At 32.2% G+C, this 19,679-nt stretch overlaps 1 protein-coding gene across 2 annotated transcripts in view; it reads left to right on the plus strand.

The window, feature by feature from the left end:
- TAX1BP1 (Tax1 binding protein 1) overlaps window positions 1-19,679 on the plus strand; it is a 68,585-nt gene that overhangs the window by 24,292 nt on the left and 24,614 nt on the right. For both annotated transcript variants that reach the window (XM_016135951.2, XM_016135952.2), the window contains exons 6-14: window positions 3,439-3,587; window positions 3,674-3,764; window positions 7,023-7,208; window positions 10,785-11,009; window positions 11,526-11,672; window positions 12,997-13,117; window positions 14,410-14,513; window positions 16,903-17,028; window positions 19,385-19,456. In XM_016135951.2, coding sequence (XP_015991437.1) covers window positions 3,439-3,587; window positions 3,674-3,764; window positions 7,023-7,208; window positions 10,785-11,009; window positions 11,526-11,672; window positions 12,997-13,117; window positions 14,410-14,513; window positions 16,903-17,028; window positions 19,385-19,456 — 1,221 coding nt within the window. The remainder of the gene's footprint in view (window positions 1-3,438; window positions 3,588-3,673; window positions 3,765-7,022; window positions 7,209-10,784; window positions 11,010-11,525; window positions 11,673-12,996; window positions 13,118-14,409; window positions 14,514-16,902; window positions 17,029-19,384; window positions 19,457-19,679) is intronic.

A 19,679-nucleotide genomic window follows, 5' to 3' on the forward strand; every position in this document is an offset into this window, starting at 1 on the left:
TGTCAAGGACCTTCCTCTGTTTTTTCCTTTAGGTGGTTTAAATTTAAGTCTTTAATCCATTTCGAATTGGTTTCTTGAGTATGGTATAAGATAGTGGTATTCTCATTTGTTTGATTGTGGCTCTCCAGTTTTGTCAGTACCATTTATTGAAGAGAGAATCCTCTTCCCGTTACATACTTTTGGCTTGTAAATTATTGACCATATATGCATGTGTATTTTTCTGGGCTCTCTGTTTCATTGATTGTAGCATGTTATATATTCATGTGTAACGTAGATCATTAAAACAATACATATAAACCATTCAATTTCATTAAAAGGCAACTTAATATAAGTAAAATTATGCTATTCTAAATGTTTTCTTATTCCTTACCTCTTTAAAAATATATATGCAACCCAGTGTTAAAATTATTTCTCTGGCATGTGTATACACATTCAGGAAATAATTTAGGCATTAGATAGTATTTGTGGCCTTTCTTCACTCTTTAAAAAACTTAATCTTTTGATCTGATGTTCTCTTAGAAAGGTAGAATTTAAGTTTCTTTGCTCATCACATATTTTTGACAGTAGAATTAGACTTCATTATACTTTATTGTATTTAAACTTTGCCCTTTTAGAATATGAACAGTATTCTTTAGAGATATTTTTGTAGTGGATTTTTTGCTTTTGTTGTTTGAATAAAAATATAAGACTTTCTCAAGATAAATTTGACGTTTGTTACTGAAGAGGTTATATGAATATTTGATCTTTAAAAATGTCGAAATGAATCCACTAAAATAATATGTGATTTCTCAATCAGTTAGTTTATTAAAACAGAACACAATTGGAACTTAGATTGTTTTTATGGGGACAGTGTTAGACAAGTGCCTAATTATTGTTATTTATTTTATTTTTGCCTTTTAGCCCATTATTTTAATGCTACGAAGACAATTTATTATTGTATGTTGTCAGTTATATTTTTGTCTGGTAAATTTCTAGAAACTAGAGAAGATACATTTATATTTTGCGTATCTCTTTACATTGCTCAGTATTTAGTTGATTTCAAGAAGCAGAGTGTTTGAAAAAAACCAGATTAACTCAAATGAGTAGGAGTAATTTTAAAATCTATTAGCAATTTTCAGAAGTAACAATTCTTTTGCCAATAATTTGCTATTTAGAGTATTAAGATATTTACTAAATTTTACTGCTGTATGCATTTGAATCCAGAATACTGTAACTTTTTCTAAGTAATTTTCAGTGATCATTGTATCTGGTTTCTTCATGTGTATTAATTTGTAATCAGAACTAATTTTGGCCTTTTTTTTTTTTTTTAAACATGAGAATGTGTGTTCTCTTTATGTATTTTTAGTGCACGGTTAGCTACATAGATAAATGTCACAGTCTTTTCTGGTTGCTCATTTGTGAGAATTATGACTTGGGGGAGTTAGTAATAGTGGCTCATGGTAGCAGTGATTCTTCAACCCAGGAAGAGGGTGAGAAGTCTGCGTGAATCTGAAATGCCAGATCTCTTAATTGCCTTTTGCTCACATTTTTTTGTGCGCAGTGTAGTGCACCTATTTATCTGTTTTAAGTTTTTGTTTTAATATTAGAATTATGATGTCTTTTTGGTATGATTTACAAATATTAACCAAACAAATATTTACCTTAAATTGCAAGTGTTTTTCAAAGATTGTGTTGTAGATTTTACTCTTAAAAATTTTTTTTTTTTTTTTTAAAGAAAGCCTGATTCTTATTTTTTTTGTATGTACATTAAGGGCTTTGATGCTGTTTTCATGCTAAGGAAGACAGCCACATTAAAGAGGCTTATGCTTCCCTCAGACATGAGAACTAGAAACCTGAAAAAGCATCTCTACTTTAGTGCTTTCATGTCTTTTGAAAAGAGGGTTGGATGCTGAGAAGCTATCAGGTACTTTTATGGGTACCAGAAAGATTTTAAGACTCATGAGTTACCGTTGGAATAAATTTATGACTCTTCATAGAGTCAACTGATTCATAGATAAAGCAATTCATGTTTTGCATTTAGATGCTTATGAATCTTTTTTAGTTCTTGCCCTATTTTTGGAAATGCTATTTACCTACTATAGAACTTCATTAATTTCAGAATCAGAAACTTGTTTTTGACTCTGGACAATCTAGTCTTTGTCCCTGGGAGAAACACCTAGATTTAATCTAAAACCTATTCGTGGTGCCAAGAGAGCATTTAGTAAAACTAAAAATAAAAAAAATGTAAAAGAATTCTTTAGAAATGTTTTTGACTGTTTTCATAAATCAGCAAGACAAATAACTGACAATTGGTCAACTTTAGCAAGGGTCATTGGGTATTTACAACAATTATATCAGAGGGAATAAATATTTGCTTTCTCCAGTGTGTTGGAATCAGAAAAGCATTTAGTTTTTATAACAATCTTTGGTTAATGTTACAAATTCAGTAAGGTAACCATTTGCTTTGAGCAAAAATAAAACCAAGAGTATTATTGACAACTGTTGTGATAAGCTTTTTAATGCTGTATAGCTGCAACATAGCAATTTTCAGATTCTAGAAAGATACTGAAAATAAGATATTTCACCTTAAAAAATTTGAGTTTATGAAAGTCAAAGTGGCTTATAAGTACTTTTATAATATTTGATACATTTGGTGATTTTCTTTAGTTTGTGCTTGTTGAGGGTGGTACTTTTAGTGGGAAATTAAAAAATATTTTTAATTAAAACAATTTCTTAATTTATCAATTCTGTTGACGTGTAGTTTTCTAGAACAGAGTGCTTGCATACACATTGTTGTATTTGGTTCTTATTATCTCCAATTTAGGTTTAGAACATATATAGAACAGCATCATCGAGCTCTTATACAATACTTGTCTTAATTGATATGATCAATTTTATACTCTTAAGTTATCTATTTAAAGTAGAATATTTTATTTTAAATAGAATACTTTTTATTACATGTATTTATATTTGTTACAGTTTCTTTGAATGTTCTGACCACTGAGTCACAGTGGCAGGAGCATTAAGGGACATTATTTTAAGCATTTTTCTTAACCTAGTGTTTTGGTATAGTCATCAGTGGCGCTTAGTGATCTGTATGTGATAAGTGAGTGTTCACCTTGGTGATATCGTATAAAACCTGATTTGTCATTGGGATGACATTGAAAAGTGAGATGTGAAAAATGAAAATGACTAAAAATTTTTTTCTCATTTTTGTGGCCTGCCCTCTGGTGGAGAAGTTAGTGAAATGAACAAATGGTATATGAAAAGTGCAGGGAAAAAAATTATTTAGTATATGAAAAGTTGAATGTATGTTTCAATTTCAGGTTTAGTTTTTAGTCTTAGTTTATAAACTATGGAGGGGACCAATATGGGATTAAAATTTAAGAATACATAGATTTCTTAAAGATAAGCATGTTTGTCTTATTATGTTTCTCAAAACACTTTATTGTTTCTAAGGGTCTTACCGAAGAATCAGAAAGTTTAAAAATGGAAAATGAAGACTTTAAGAGGAGATACAATTATGCTACATCCAAAGCTCTCAGGCTGGAGGGAGATATTGTGTTAATGACAAATAAAGCAATTGAAAAAGAAACTGAATTGGACAGGTATTTCTGATGCTTTTAAAAAACATCTTTATTTTAAAAATGTTTTAACAAAGTTTTTTGCCGACATTAATGTTACTTGACCTCAGTTTAAAGGACAAACTCAGGAAGATGCAATGTGAAAGAGAACAACTTGAGTATCAGTTAAAGACAGAAAAGGATGAGAAGGAACTTTATAAGGTAATTTATTCTTTCTGTTTCTATTACCTATTTCTGTGTAACAGATTACTCCAAAACTTAGTGGTCAGGAACTTGGGACCAGCTTAGCTGAGTGGTTCTAGCTCAGGGCCTCTTAGGTAGTTGCAGTTAGCCTAAGGCTTGATCATAACTGTGGGATCTGCTGTCAAGGTGACTCACTCCCATGACTTCTTTCAGGAGGCCCTTCAGTTTCTTGCTGTGTGGCCTCTTCAGTGGCTGCTTGAGTGTCCTCATAACTTCGCAGCCAACTTCTCAGAGCGAGCTATCCAAGAGAGAGCAAGGAGGAAGTTGCAGTGCATTTTATGACCCAGTCTCCAAAGTTGTACACTGAAGGGGAAGCCACTTGGTCCAGCTGACACTCAAAGAGGGGAATGTTAGGCTCCATTTCTCGAAGAGAGGAGTATCAAAAGATGAGGGGATGCATTTTAAAACTACCTTATGGTGTATAGTTCATAAAAGTTTTCGAGAAATTAGTTTGCTGGTATTTTAGATACTTAGGTAATGTATAAGTCAGAGGTTTATAGTAACAAGACAAGATATCTGTTAACAGGATTTACATGACCAATTTACCTGTTTTAAGAACACGTAAACCTTAGGGAGAACATTATTTCAGTGATGGTGGCCATGTTTTAGAGTTTGACTTTGGGAATAATTGTCTGAGACTGTATTTTAAAAAATATATTCTTACTGATAACAAATCTTCACCTTTTGTATTTTTTTCCTAAGCGATTCTGAAATACTTAGCTTAATTGTTAGATCGAGGCTTATTTATCTTGAGCGGCTCATAAGCAGTTCCTGATCATGATTGCAGACAAGGAATTTCAAGAACATTCTGAATTAAGTCATTATTATTCAGATAGATTCAATCTCTTGATTAGGGTAGAATAGTACAATATTCATAACTTGATTAAAGATAAAAGCATACAACTGCATGTAGTCAGTATTCGAGAGTCACAATTTAAACTAAGAAACTAGAATATGATTTGTTGTATTTAGTGGGTTTTTCCTTCTCATTTCTGGTGGTGGTGGTTTTGTTTTTGAAAGATAAAAAAATAAAATATTGAGTACTGGGCACCTCAGAGTAGAGCATAGCATAGATAGGGACTTTTTGCTTGTCAGGGGCTAATACCCATTCCATTTCTTGGAACACTGCTGCCCCTAGCGGGGGTGTGTATATGTGGGTATGTGTGTGTATCGCTTTCAAAATAAGAAGAAAAATAGTTGAAGATAACTGGTGGATAATTTTATGATTTGAAATTTTGAGAGAAAGTATCTAAAAATAATGTTTGGGTTTTGAACAAGATTTTGTGAAAAGGGGAAATAATAGAGCTATCTAGAAGAGGAGAATTGATGCAATTGGAATACCATTTATATGATTTCGAGCACTACTTTCAAATGCATTTTTTTTTTGAAGTTATATAGAACATCTTTTAACTAAGTGACAATTTGGCATTTATAACATTTTTAAATTTAATGTTACTATGGATTTCAGTGAGACCGTTTTGAATTTTGTTGCCAGGAAAAGACTTGGGCATTTTTTCTCTGGATAATTAAGTGCTTTCTGTGTTTTTTTTTCTGTTAGTACAGTGGGAGACAATAAGATTAATAGAGTATGCATGTCTTCATTTTAATTTGGTAATAAATATAAAGGCATACTAGTTAGTGTTGGGAAGAGTTTAGGAAGGTCTTAGATAAACCAGTGTTGCTGGATTGGGAAGGGTTTAGGACGGTCCTAAGTGAACCAATGTAGTAATAACTATGATGACTGACTTTGGAAAGAGGAAAAGCTATCCCTAAAGCTGTCACCTTACCATTCTGCCTTTCTTGTCTCTCTTCTGTTCTGAGAACAGCACTTTTGTTGTTTTATAGAGAGTTGGCAAGCACATTTTAGGGTAAATCCAGCATTTATTTTTATCCCTTATATTATTTCTTGTTTTTTCTTTCTGCAAAGACTGCGTGTGTAGGTCGTACCCCTGAATGATGAGTCCTTTGCAAAAGATTTGACAGGGAGGAAAGAAGGAAAAGAATGAGATTTCTTGGTATTTGTTCTTTCGCAGTGTTCTAGTATCTGCTTTTCTGTAAGCATTAGCAGTTGGGATCAAAGTGACATTGAAATTTCCATTTGATTCACTTTCTTCCAACCTCCCAGTGTTCTGAACAGAGTTTCATTTTATTTGTGTATGTATACCTCGAAAGTTAAAAAGTAAAATGCTTCTTTTAGGATTTTTGTTTTGTGTTATTTTGGCAAGTAGATTCCACTTACCAAGTGTGACATACTGTACTGTTAACCTTAGAACAATACTTTCCCATCCAAGTTGTTCACATGAATAACTAGAGAGAGTCCTTTTCTCTCCTGGCTCCTATTGGGTCATATAATCCATCCCTGCCCTATCAGAATTGAGAGGAATTGGTAAAAAACTTTTATGAGCTGATGATTATGAAAATTAGGTAGTGTTTTTAAAGTGATGCTGCAGAGGTCTTGACTGCTGACACCTTTAGAGAAGCCAGAGTTAAATTCTATCCTTGTGAACAGAAATTATTATTATAGCATTCGATACATTTAAAGAGTGAAGTGGAAGAAGTATGTTAATTCGTTTCATTTATAGTGGATATTAGATATGTGTACATTTTATTTCAGTTACAGAATTTGATTTGTATATTTGTTGTGAGCAAATGAGCAGCTGCAGCCAAAGTTCCTGGGAAAATAATAGTTGGGTTAATCAACAAATATATTTTTAGGTACATAGGACATAAATGACAGTACTTTTCACACGCAAAACTTAAATGTTTTAAGATGTTTTTCAGAATCTGCTTGTGCCTTAATATCCGAATATATCTTTAACATAATCTGTTTTCTCAAAAGAACAACTAAATCTATTTGTGATTTTGAAGAGAATTTAAAGTCATTAAATCAAAGGAAAAAAGACTTTAGTGATCAGGTAATGTTAGACCTTAGAATCAATCTCTATGGAAAAGTTTTTCTTAAAAAATGGAAAAACTGTGTTCAGCTCTGCTTAGCTAGTCATTTGGCAGAATTTGGGTCTCCTCACTCCTAATTGAGGAGGTCTTCCTTACAAGCAACTAATTGTCTGTTATATTTCAATAAAGACAGGGGAAAAAATGGAAGTTTTTCTTTCTCTTAATCATGTTTGGGTTAGAGATAAACAGTGGTATTTTAAACTTTGACTAACTTAGGTTATGGAGTTAGAATATTGTTGACATTTTCAAGCATTGTTGCAGGTACATTTGAAGAACAGAGAAATAGAAAATACCAAGCTCATGTCAGAGGTCCAGACTTTAAAGAATATAGATGGGAACAAAGAAAACATGATTACTCATTTCAAAGAAGAGATTGGCAGGCTGCAATTCTGTTTGGCTGAAAAGGATAGTCTGCAAAGGGCTTTCCTGCTTACAACTTCGAGTAAGGTAAGTAGTTTTGCAATATGTATTTGAAGATTGTAAACATTATTAACTGTATGCAATATGGTGGTTTCTATTTTTAATCTCCTCTCTCCCCAGCTTTTTCTTTTGAAAAAGTTCAAACTTTTAGGAAAGTTGGAAGGACAGAACAATGAATACATACACCCTCAGATATTTTACTATCTTTATTTCCCCTATTTATGTTTTTTTCCTGAGCCATTTGAAAGTCACTTGCAGGTATTATGACATTTCACCCTAAATACTTTAGCATGTCTCCCCTATCAACGAGTACCTTCTTTATCACCATAAGACCATTAGCACACTTAAGAAATTAACATCAATATGATAATACTCATTCTCATATGTAGTTTTAGTCCACATTCAAATTGTCCCAAATATATTTTTCTATATCCTTTGAAATTTCTCCAACCAGGAGTGCTCAAAGATGACCCAGTTAATTTATTATCATATTGGTCTGCTCTAATCTGTAGTAGTCTTCCTGTTGTTTTGTCTTTTATGACATTGATATTTTTGAAGAAGGCTTGTCTGAGAAAGAGTTCAATAATTTAGATTCGTCCATTGTTTTCTCATGACTAGATCAGGTCAAACATTTTTAGCAAGAAAAGGCACATGATGTTTTGTACATTCTTTTGCAGTCTGTCAAAAGTCCCATGATGTCAGTTCCATTCTTGATGACATTGGGTTTAATCATTTGTTTAATGTCTGTGTCGGTGCCCTTCCCTCTTTGTGATTATTGAGTAATCTGTGAGATGATACTTGAGGGCATGTGAACATCTTATCCCCCAGTAATCTTTTACCCAATGTGTTTTAGCTCTTGATGATCCCTATCTGCACCAGTTATTACATTAATGATTTTAAAATGGTGATTTAAAAATTCTTTCATTTCTTTTAAATTTGTTAGTAGGTATTCTTTTATAATGAGGTTCCCTGCTGTCCTCTTCTCCTTTCGTATATCACTATGGTCTTTGGATTCTTTTAAAAATGTGTTATGCATTATGATCATTCTTATTTTTCATATCCAATTGACCCTTATTTGGTCGGAGGGAAGGGGGGGACCTTTTCAAACCAGCTTTTGTGTCTTTTCAGTATTTCCCCCTAATGCTTTGACTACTTCCTTACTTTGTGGCATAACTGCATAATACAGTTTTAGGTTCTGCCCCAGAATTGATTATTCGCTATTTCTCCAAGGAGCCCTAGTTTTTTCAATAGGGATCGGTGTTTTAAAACCAAGAATTGGATTCTTATGCTAATAGGGCTAGTTGCCTCTTTGTACTTTGTACATTGGACAGGCATTGTAAGTCTTTAATTTATATCAATATCTCCAATTCAAATCTCGTACCTTAGGGTTCTTCTTTACCATATTTATATAACTATTCCATATTTATATATTTCGTACCAGTGTGAGAACCCTTTTCCCTCAAAGCATCATTATATTTATTCTTTACTCAGCTATACACACCAGTAGATTCAGAATTATTATGTCGATGCCACTTGCAACAATAAATCTAAATAAAATCAAGATCTTTTCACCTCCTTTTTCTTAGACTATATTTCACTAAAGATGTAGAGTACCATGTTCAAAATTACTTGCATTAATTTAACGTTATGAATTTGTCATATAGTTGTTTATTTCTTATTAGTATTTAATTTTAAGATTTGCTCTTATTCTCTTAACCTTAAAAATTTTTTTGACTATGTAAAATAGTTGTATCATTCAGAAGACAAAATGATATAAAAAATGCATTCAAATGACCCAATCTTTCCCTAAAAAACCCTTTTTAGTTTCCAGTGTATCCCCTTTTTTTTTTTTGCAAATATAAGCTTATGTACATGTACGTGTGCACACATGCTCCTCTCTCTTGATTCTTAAAAAAAGGTGCCATGCTATATATACCCTTGCATTTTTTTTTTAACAACATAAACTGGAAATCATTCCATATCAGTTCATAGAGATTGTATTGATTTGTAAAAAATGGTGGTGTAACACTGCATTATATAGATTTACATTGATTTGTTTCTTCTATGGATGAATATTATGTTGTTTTCTGTAGTTTGCTGTTAAATACACATAAAATGTCAGATGTGCGTGACCTTCAGAATTAATGATTAAGCCCAAGTTATTTTTCAGGGTATTTAATGTAGCAGATTGTAAATGTAAAGATGAAAGGTACATTTGATTGCTTATTAGTTATTTAATACACTGCTAAAAATATCTCTTACCTTTTTCCTCTTTAAGCAAGATTTTTGTGAGGAAGAACATAGGACTAGAAATATGACTCCTAATTGTTAAAACTTTAAAATTATAAAAGCAGTGAAGGTCATGCTTATAAAATAATTCAAATAATACATGAGGGTACAAAGTAAAAAGAACCCTTGTCTTTTCTGAGGTATATCATTATAGAATTTTTAATTTTTTTAGAAATCTATTGACTGGTTTTATTAAAAAATATTGCATGTACAGAGAATATGCATAATGTCTCAAAACCTTTTTAAAAGTTTATGGACTGAGTATCTTGCAATGTGAGTACACATATAGATCTTTTCTCATTCATTAGAACAGCTGTGGTAGTATCTCTTTAACAGCTATATATGATATAATTGTTTTTAGTTGTCTATAGTCTTTAACTATTACAAGCGAGTTGCAGTAAACATCTTTGTTGGATAGCTAGGAACATGTATAAATGTATAGAATATATCCTTCCAAGTGGAATTGTTGGGTCAAGTGTTTAAATTTTCAGTTATTTTCAAATTGTTTCTCAATAACATTAACAGCGTTATGTTATATACTACTCTTTGTAATGGCAGTATAGACTTTCATCGTGTGGAGGATATATCATAGTTTATAATAAATTCTCATTTTTAGACATTTTTGACTTAGTAATTGTTAATTTTAATATTTTACTCTATTTCAGTAAAACAGTCTTTCCTTAGAAAGCTAAGGAAATGTTCATATTCTAATTGTTAAAAATGCATGGAAAAAAATTGCTAGATCAAAAGCTTTTTTTAAAGGTATTCATGAATGTTTTAAAAAATCTGATGAGAAAGGTTATATCACTTGCAGATTATGTAAGTCCAACTTTAAGTGTGCTGATTTTCCTAAACCCATCCTAATATTGGAATATTACTATTTTTTTTTCAGTACAGTGTTTTTAAAGGACATATTTTTTTTGTTACAAAGACGTTTTTGAAAGTTTTTTATTGATGATTATAAAAAATGAAGGTTAATTCTTCCAGCTGGAGAGATTCTGGGGGACAAAAGCTTTCATCTGAGTCCCTGTTAGGCCCGGCCATTAAGCGCTGGGTGTGTTGCCTGTCTTCCGTATTTCAGTTTCCTCATGCATAAAGTGGTCATAGTGATACCCAGTGCATGGTATTGTTGTATGGGGACTCTAAAAGCAAAGTTGTATCTTAAGTTTTTTTTTTTTATAGATTTACCTACTTCATTTAAGTCATGACTAGAAAAACATTTAATTTAAAATTTTGGATTTGTTGAAATATCAGTAAAAATTGTTTGCTTTTTATTTGAATGTTTTAATTACAAATATATTTGCCTTTCTTCAGGAAGATACATTTATTTTGAAGGAGCAACTTCGTAAAGCAGAGGAACAGATTCAGGCAACTCGGCAAGAAGTTGTCTTTCTGACTAAAGAACTTAGTGATGCTGTAAACATGCGAGATAAAACGATGGCAGATTTACATACTGCACGCTTGGAAAACGAGAAAGTCAAAAAGCAGTTAGATGATGCAGTGGCAGAACTTAAACTAAATGCTGCGAAAAAAGACCAGGTAATAAAGCAGGTTAATTTTGAATTTCCATTTTGCTCAAAACTCATTTTTAGAATGAGTTATGTTAAATCAGGTCAGGTTCTTGATCACAGAATTTTAAGTTTCCATTAATTTTGTTTAGTCATTGTAACTTCTTGGGTTGAAAATAATGTAAGCTTTAAGAAAAAGTGCTGTAAGCAAATTCCTAATGGTTAGTAAAAACTACTCTATTATTGTTAATTAAACTTTCTGATGTCAGGTATATATTGCTTCATTTGGAATTTCTTATTTACTAGCTGCATAAAATGGTATTATGGTTATTTAACAGGGTAATACTTGCTCCTTGGGAGGTGGATTATTCTTCTCTAGTTTTTTAATGAACCCTTGTCCTAAGGATGTAAAGCCAAATTTATTAGGCGAAGTAATGTGGTTCTGTAGCCAGAAAGAAAAAAGTGAGAATGAAGTTTGGATTTACTCTTGTATTATGAGATATGAAATTTTTAGCTTTTTCGTAAAGGTAGTGTTTATTTCTCTCAGGAAAAGACTGATACACTGGAACATGAACTGAGAAGAGAAGTTGAAGATCTGAAACTTCGTCTTCAGATGGCAGCAGATCATTATAAAGAAAAATTCAAGGAATGCCAGAGGCTCCAGAAACAAATAAACAAACTTTCAGACCAGTCAGTAAGTATAATTGAATTGATACATCGTGTAGTATTTCTTTTACCAATATTTTGTTTGCAGATCAAATTTATTCTATCAACCTTTTAAGTATAATTTACCTCTGCTTGATTTCAAGTCATTGACTGAATTTTATAATGCTACTTATTTTAAAATCTGAAATTTTTATTTGCTGGAGAACCAACAAAGAAAACAAGGGCAGCAGCAAAAAAACAAAACAAAAAAACCAAAGAGAGCCCTCTATACCAGTTTCCTCTAAGATCTTCATAAATGTCTTTTTCACTTAAAGATGCAATACATTTTACTGAATCCCTCCTTAAGACAGTAACACCTGTCCTCAGTGGGATTCACCATTGATCATCCTCAAGGTCTTAGATGGTTTCTCAGTTGTCATTGGTGAATTCTTTTATCCTATTCATATCCACTAGATTAGAAAGAGTGAAAAAGTGTTAGCTAATTCATTTGTATTCCATTGAGAGTGAGTAGGCATATTCAGTAAAATCGAAGAAAATGTTTCAATTTTGTTATCTGTGAGTTTTAATGTGGGCCCCCCAATTGTGTTGAAATATAAAGCCTTGTTATGTAATAGAGTCTTGGAAGTACAGAAACCCATTTAAAATCTGAAGTTGAGAATGATATCACAGTTCTCTTTACTAACCAAATTTATTGTAAAGACATTTTTATTTGTACTGTACTATATGATACAGATATTTTCCCAGTCTTTTTGAAATCTAAAAGGAGATAAAAGCAAGAAATGCATGCGATAAACTAGGAAGGCTTTTGTGAAAAACATTATACTTTAAGTATGACCCACATGTGCAGATTGTTGTTTTAGGCCTTTGATTATGACTTCTAAGTAGAAAACTTGTGAGGTTTCCGTGAATGGCTTGTTTTGATGATTTTCTAAGAAAAAACACAAGGGTGTTCTCTTTTGTAATGTGAGTAAAGTGATGTGTGCAACTTAGTCTTTGTTGACTTTTAGGACAATAGCAACTTTGTGGAGTTTTCAGGATTTCTCCCCCCACTCCCCCTTTTACCCCTGACCCATGGATGTTGCCATTTCCCCTTAAGAATTGGATCTCTGAAAGTGGGGTGGGGGGGTTCCCTTCTCACGTGCTCATGGTGTGCACCTGGGGCTAGGCGCACCCACGGTTATGGTCTGTGGGTCCACCTGGGGCACAAACCCAGGACCTTCTGTGTGCAAAGCAGACATGCTAACCACTACACTATGGAGCCACCCCCAAAGATTTCTTGATATGAGTCTTATTTACACAGTTATTATGAGAAGAAAATATAATTAACAATTTATTGTTAACGTTCTGAATAGGCCAATAATAATAGTGTCTTCTCAAAGAAAATTGGGAATCAGCAGAAAGTGAATGATACCTCAAACACAGACCCAGCCACTGCTGCCTCTACTATAGGTGTAAAGCCACCATCTTCTGCAGGTAAAAATCTTTCGGACCTTTTGTGTAGTGTCCTGCCTTGAAAAGCGTTTATGCCTATTTATTCTGTCCTGTTCCAGGTGTAAGAATTTTAGGGAGCATTAAGAAATCTTTTTAAGTGAAGGAATTAAGGCAAAGGGAAAGAAAGGGTCTAAAAGTAAGTCGTGTGTGTGGTGAATATTCAAAATGTGAGTATGAATGAGTATTTGTCTTCATGAGAATATTTTTTCCACAGTTTTTTAAGGAGATTTATTTATTTGAATTTTTTTAATTGAAGAAATGATTTAAATCCTCCCTATCCCCACCTTTTGGTAACTGCGAGTTCATTGTCCATGTCCATGTTCATGAGAATATTAATAAGTTTTCACTGAGCTGCTGTTCATAAGCTCAAATGTGTTATCATTTGGGCTATAAGACAAAAGCCAAAAATTGAATTTTTAATTAAATTTCCACTAAATCTGTGGAATTTGGGAACATTTCTGGCATTTTAATTGTATAATTCCATTGGGGAAAATAACTTATAAATCCCTTGTTTGGTGTCTCTCATCTCTCTCCCTGGCTGCTTTTGGATCAATAGGGTACTTTTCCTCGTTAGTGTACTTGTTGGTGGATAAGTTAAATTTTACATTAGTTTATTTTATGGAACAGATTAAAGACATAGTGAATATATGAATAACATGAAAATTTGAATTAACTCTAGGTTTTTACTTCTTTTTTTTCACCTTCTGTTAACGATTTGCCAATAATGAAAGTGAGTACTAGAGTATATAAAAGTATATTTCCTTGTGTAATGTTTGGGGCAATTGATATTTTATAATTTTTAAATGTATTGTAAATTTCCTATACTACTAAATACTTAATTAGGTTCAGCTGCTACAGAACAGGATTCTGTTTTCCATTTCTGTACATCCTCTGTAGTACCTGGATGGTGTTGTAGACTATTTACTTAATAAAGACCTAGTGAATAGTAATGAAGGACTGGAAAAAAGTTTTAAAATGTTTTCTCAGAGTATGCTTTCGATCTATTTTGAGCTAATTAAAAAAAAAAAAAAATGAACCTTTCGTTATTGAATGTGAACTTGGTTCTGGCCAAACTGACATTTCAAATATTCTCACCTGGAGTTTATGTTATCCTTTGTTTATTTAGTGTATGAATAGATATTTTTAAATAGATGTTTCTCACCTGTATTCCATTTACTATATTTCACAGTATACTGACCTTAAAGTTATTCCGAACAGGAAGATAATATAAGAGGGAAAATAATTTTTTAATCTTATTTTCTGCCTTGTTATAGCTGAGACAGATTTTGACATTGTAACAAAGGGGCAAGTCTGCGAAATGACCAAAGAAATTGCTGACAAAACAGAAAAATATATTAAATGTAAACAACTCTTGCAGGTAAGCTAGCTATGTTATAAGTAAGTGAAAGATTTATCAAACGTGATGGCTTAGCTTACCTTTATTGTTTTTGATTGATAGGTGTCCTAGGGTTTCTTTTTTATACCTGTATATTGATATTGATATTTAACTGTTGAGATGATGAGGGGTGTTGTTCTGTGTACCTTTTAATTAGGCCTGTGATTTAAATCATGACCTTAAAATTACTTTCTGTTCACCTAATGTCTTTCTCTTAATAATAGGCAACTGATTAAAGGTGGATATTATTGTCTCTTATTTAAAAGGATACATGAAAGGTGTTTGAACTTCATAAAAGAGGAGTGCTCCTTTAACAATTACTATAATAATAGCAAAGAATTCTACCACATCTTAACATAATCAGATTTTCCGAGTGGGGGGCGGGGGAACATTAATCAATTGAGTTGTTGCCTTTATGATGTTTTTTATTTTGATTACTTTAAATTGTATTATTCAAGTATTTCAGTTTTGCAACACTTTTGGAGTATTAAAGGATAAAGGGGGAAAATGCTTCTCATTTATATCTGATTTACAGAAAGGCGGAAAAGATGTTTTATGCATATACTTTTTGTTTAAATATGTTTTTGTGTCTGTTGCATGTGGAGAGGAGAGGGATAATTTTTAGAGCTATAGAGTGAATTTCATACATTACCTTGAGGTTACTAGAACAATTTAAAATATTTTATGTTACCTCCTTCTAAGTAATATTAATGTAATCTTTTAATCAAACTTTGAACGTTTATGTTGCTTCCGATAATTTTTCCTTCTGTGGGTTGATTAGAATAGTTTTACCCTTGAGTTCAAAGTTGTTTATAAGGGACTAAACTTTTTTTCATAATGAAACGATTCTGGAACAATTTTCATTATTTAGTATTACTGAAAGGAAGATAGAATGTTCCATCGAAACTAAAAACTTCAAGGTACTTTTTTTTTTTTTTTTGCAACTGTGTTGAGGTAAATCGAAGTCCAATAAACTCATATTTAAAATCTACATTTTGATCAGTTTTACCATATATAGTTGTGAAACTACCACCATGTCAAGATAATGAACATTTCCATTACCTCCCCAAATTTTTAGTACCCATCTCATTTGCAACTCATCCTTCTCCTCCCCCATCCCTGGGAAACTGTTGACTTGCTTTCTGCCACTAAGATTAGTCTTCCTTTTGTACACTTTGTATAAATGGAATCATATAGTATGTGCTCTTTATTTCCTGTCCTCTTTGACCATAATTATTTTGAGACTTGTGCATATTGTTGCTGATAATGTACTTAATTCTTATTGCAAGAGGTCATATCTTTTGTCATTTTAAAGATTGGGTTGTTGATCATATTGAGTTCTAAGTATTCTTTATTCCGGATATAAGTTTTTTTGTCTCATATGTGTAGTGAATATTTTCTCCTGTCTATGGCTCGCCTTTTCATTTCCTTAATGGTTTTTAGGAAAAGTTTTAATTTCGATGATGTACAGAGCATCAATTTATTCTTCTATGTTTTGTGCTTTTTATGTTCTAAGAAACATTTACCTAATTTAACTTGTAAAGATTTTCTGCTATCGTGTCTTCTAGAAGTTTTATGGTCTTAGGTTTTACATACAGATATGTTAACCATTTTAAGCTTATTTTTGTGGATAGTGTGAGGTATGGTATGTGTAGTATGGATATTCGGTTGATCCAGCATTATTTGTTGAAAATACTTTGTCTCCATTGAATTGCTCAAAGCATATTTTTAAACTTTCACCTTGAACAAAAACATTCAAAATGACATTGGCCAATTTTGTCATTTTATAATTCCTTTCTTTTTAACATTCTGTGTTATAAAGAAGATGATGTATAAGAAGTCAATCTAGAGATTGTCTTGGTCAGGGAATCTCAGAGTTTTACATATTAATGTCTGGAAACAGTGGCATTATACATATATATGATTTTTAATACCTCCTTTTGCAAAAGTAATACATGGTTATTGTAAAATCTTATGTCATTACAGAAATAAAGAATAAAGATGGTAAAAAGTACCATCATGATTTTGATCCCCAGAGATAAGAGCTATTAATTTGGTTTACATTTTTATACACCGCATAGGCATCATATAAAATTGTGTTAAACAGCTTTTAAAACAAATAGGATTATACTACATATTCTATTTTTGCAACTTGCTATTTTTAGTTAATGTGTCTTGAGACATTTGTCTTTGTTAATTCTATTGTGTGGAAATAAAATGATTTATTCAGTCTTTGCCTGACATTTAGTTATTTTAGTTTTTTACTATTTACAATAGTGCTGTAATAAACATTCACCACTTATCTGTGTTCGTGTACATATTGGCTCTATATGGATTTAAAATTTTGTGGTAATTTACTAATTTCATTTAGGATGAGAAAACAAAGTGCAATAAATATGCTGATGAACTTGCAAAAATGGAGCTGAAATGGAAAGAACAAGTAGAAATTGCTGAAAATGTAAAACTAGAACTAGCTGAAGTAGAAGACAATTACAAAGTAAGTTTAGTATTCATATAACTTTAGTATGAGGCATGGTACTTGGTACTTTTGAAAATGTGTTATCTATAATTTTTATTAATCTGATGTACATTTTTAATGTGGATAATAGGGACAGTATTTTAGTGTATAAATAAGTGTATTATATATTTAGTTATGTTGCATTTAGTTTATAAACTATGAACCAAGAAAATGTATACCCATATATATTGTCATTGTGACTTTAATTCTGTGATTCAGATGGTTATTAGAATTATATATTTTAATTGTGCTTAGTTTTTAAGATGAAAAGTGATCATTATCCTTCTCTTAAAAAGAAACATGAATGTGTATGTAAAATTTTTTTAGGGCCTCGACATTTTTGTGGGAGTGTAATAATATTTGATTAGTAATTTTTAAAATTTGTATGAGTTTTAAAATTTATCACCAAAATGTGTCACCTATGATCCTAAGTGAACTACTGCAGAGTAAATTTTTGCCAGTGTACCATAAGGCAACTAACAAGCCTGAAGAGTAAATGATATTTATAAGGATGTTAGAGAAAAAAAGAGCAGACTGTTTAGCTAATAAGGATAAAAGTATATACATGTGTGTATATAATTTGCATATTTTATGCTACTGAAGACTAGGAAGTTCTAAATTATTTAACTTAACTAAATTATAATTAAGTATACCTATAATCTGATTTTAAATGTAATATTCCTAAATGTAATATTCTTTAATAGTCTTTAGTTTCCCCCATTGGGATTGAGAGGGTGGCACATTTACAGACTAAGATAATTTTACCGGTGGTCCTTTGTAAATCTTATATTTTTAGAGTGAAATCTTTGAACCTTTTTATGATATGACGTAGTAGAGATAGTTAGAATGTAATGGTGATATTCACAATTCTCACGTTCACAGCTCAGGTAGTTGTCTGTCAAACCAATGGGGAGATAAATAACATTTGTTTTTTTATCAGTGATAAAAATGAACAATTGAGATTAAACAACATAATAAGGCTACACAGCTGGTAAAAGGTGCCTGACATTTACTTTTGTGTCCTTTCCGTGGTTTTTCACTGTTTAGACAAAAACACCCACCAGACAAAGCAAAATGTAATGAAGTACTTGCTACATAAATGATGAGTTTAAGTATTTTAGGGCTGTTTCCAATTGAATATTTAGGAGTTAGACTATGAAAAACTAGATCTTTGGAAGACGAAAGTGGAGGGGCGGGGAAGCAGAGCTAGGGAAAGAGCACGGGGCATCCTGAGGAACTGGGGAACTGCTCATGCTGGTGTGGAGGTCAGACGTGCAGTGCACCGTCCGGGGACTGTGAGCAGTCTTGACTAATAGGACTTCAGTGTCTGTAATGGAATGGATTAGACTTGAAAGAGAGGACGAAGACAAATTTGGGCAGCCTGAAATGGAATTTGGGCATGATTTCCTGTTCAGATTTTTCAAGGAGAAAACCCAACTAGAGTGGGTCTTTTTGAGGATAATTTGGTAGTACTGAGAAGATTTATAGGTGGGAAGGGCTTTTGAAGGTAAAAAAATCAGGTAAAAATATTCTTAGGATGAATTGATAATTCTACCTTCTTGGGTACCTTCTCCAGTCACCTTATCATTGAATAGGGCAAGGAGAGCTTTGAAAGACATTATTATGGGGAAAACCATTAAGGAGTAGTAGTGTTTTTATTTGTGTCCACAATGCTTATACTGTAACAAGTGAGTAATGGGTGGTGGTTGAATGAATAAATGAATGACTTAGAGACTGAAAATGTTGTTGGTGTGGAGGAGAAGAAGGAGAGAGGGAAGAAATGTTCTAACGTAATTTCCTAGCTTCAATTACAGCTGGCTCTGAGTTGATAATATTAATGAAAAAAATAGAAAAATAGCTTTGGGGCATTTGGCCCTTGCAGTGCAGGAAGACAACAGTGAAAACATGTCTAATCAATTAAAAAGGCATATTTGGAATTTGAGAAAGACAGAGTGTGCATGGGTTAATATTTGTGATTTATTCCCATGGAGATGATAATTGAAAGCATAGAAGAAAGGGAGTTTTTCAGAGCATACAGAAAGAAGCAGCCAAAGAACCTTTGGAGAATACTCATGTTTGTAATTGTGAAGTGGACACACAGCGCCTGAGAGGATGACAGTGTTGGTGCTGTTCCATATAAACCAGAGGAAAAGTTTTAGGAGTGAAAGAAGTTGGTTAATAATGACAGGTCAGAGATGTCAAAGAATAAGAACCAAGGAAAACACATGGATATAGTAATAGCAATTATTTCTATAGACTGGTATAAACTCATGAACTATAAGGAGAGAGTAGAAAATGAAAAAAAAAATTAATTGTTATTTCTTTCCTTCTTTAGCTTCAGTTGGCAGAGAAAGACAAAGAAATAAATGGTCTAACTTCACATTTGGAAAAGCTCTCCAGGGAGAAGGTATTGAACAATCCACTTTAAAAAATGTTTCATATGACACTGAATGATGATAATACAGCTTTGTGAAGAGACAGGTTTTACTGTTCATGCAAAGATGTTTTTTTAAAAGGTTAATAAGGAAAAAGCTATTTAGGCACTTAAATGGAAAATTTTTTTGTTAAATATTTTAAAATATTTTACTTTCCGTTATGAAAAAATGCTTAAGTGTTGAAACTTAGTCTTT

Source organism: Rousettus aegyptiacus, unplaced genomic scaffold (assembly GCF_014176215.1).
Source record: "Rousettus aegyptiacus isolate mRouAeg1 unplaced genomic scaffold, mRouAeg1.p scaffold_m13_p_13, whole genome shotgun sequence".
Taxonomy (NCBI): Eukaryota; Metazoa; Chordata; class Mammalia; order Chiroptera; family Pteropodidae; genus Rousettus; species Rousettus aegyptiacus.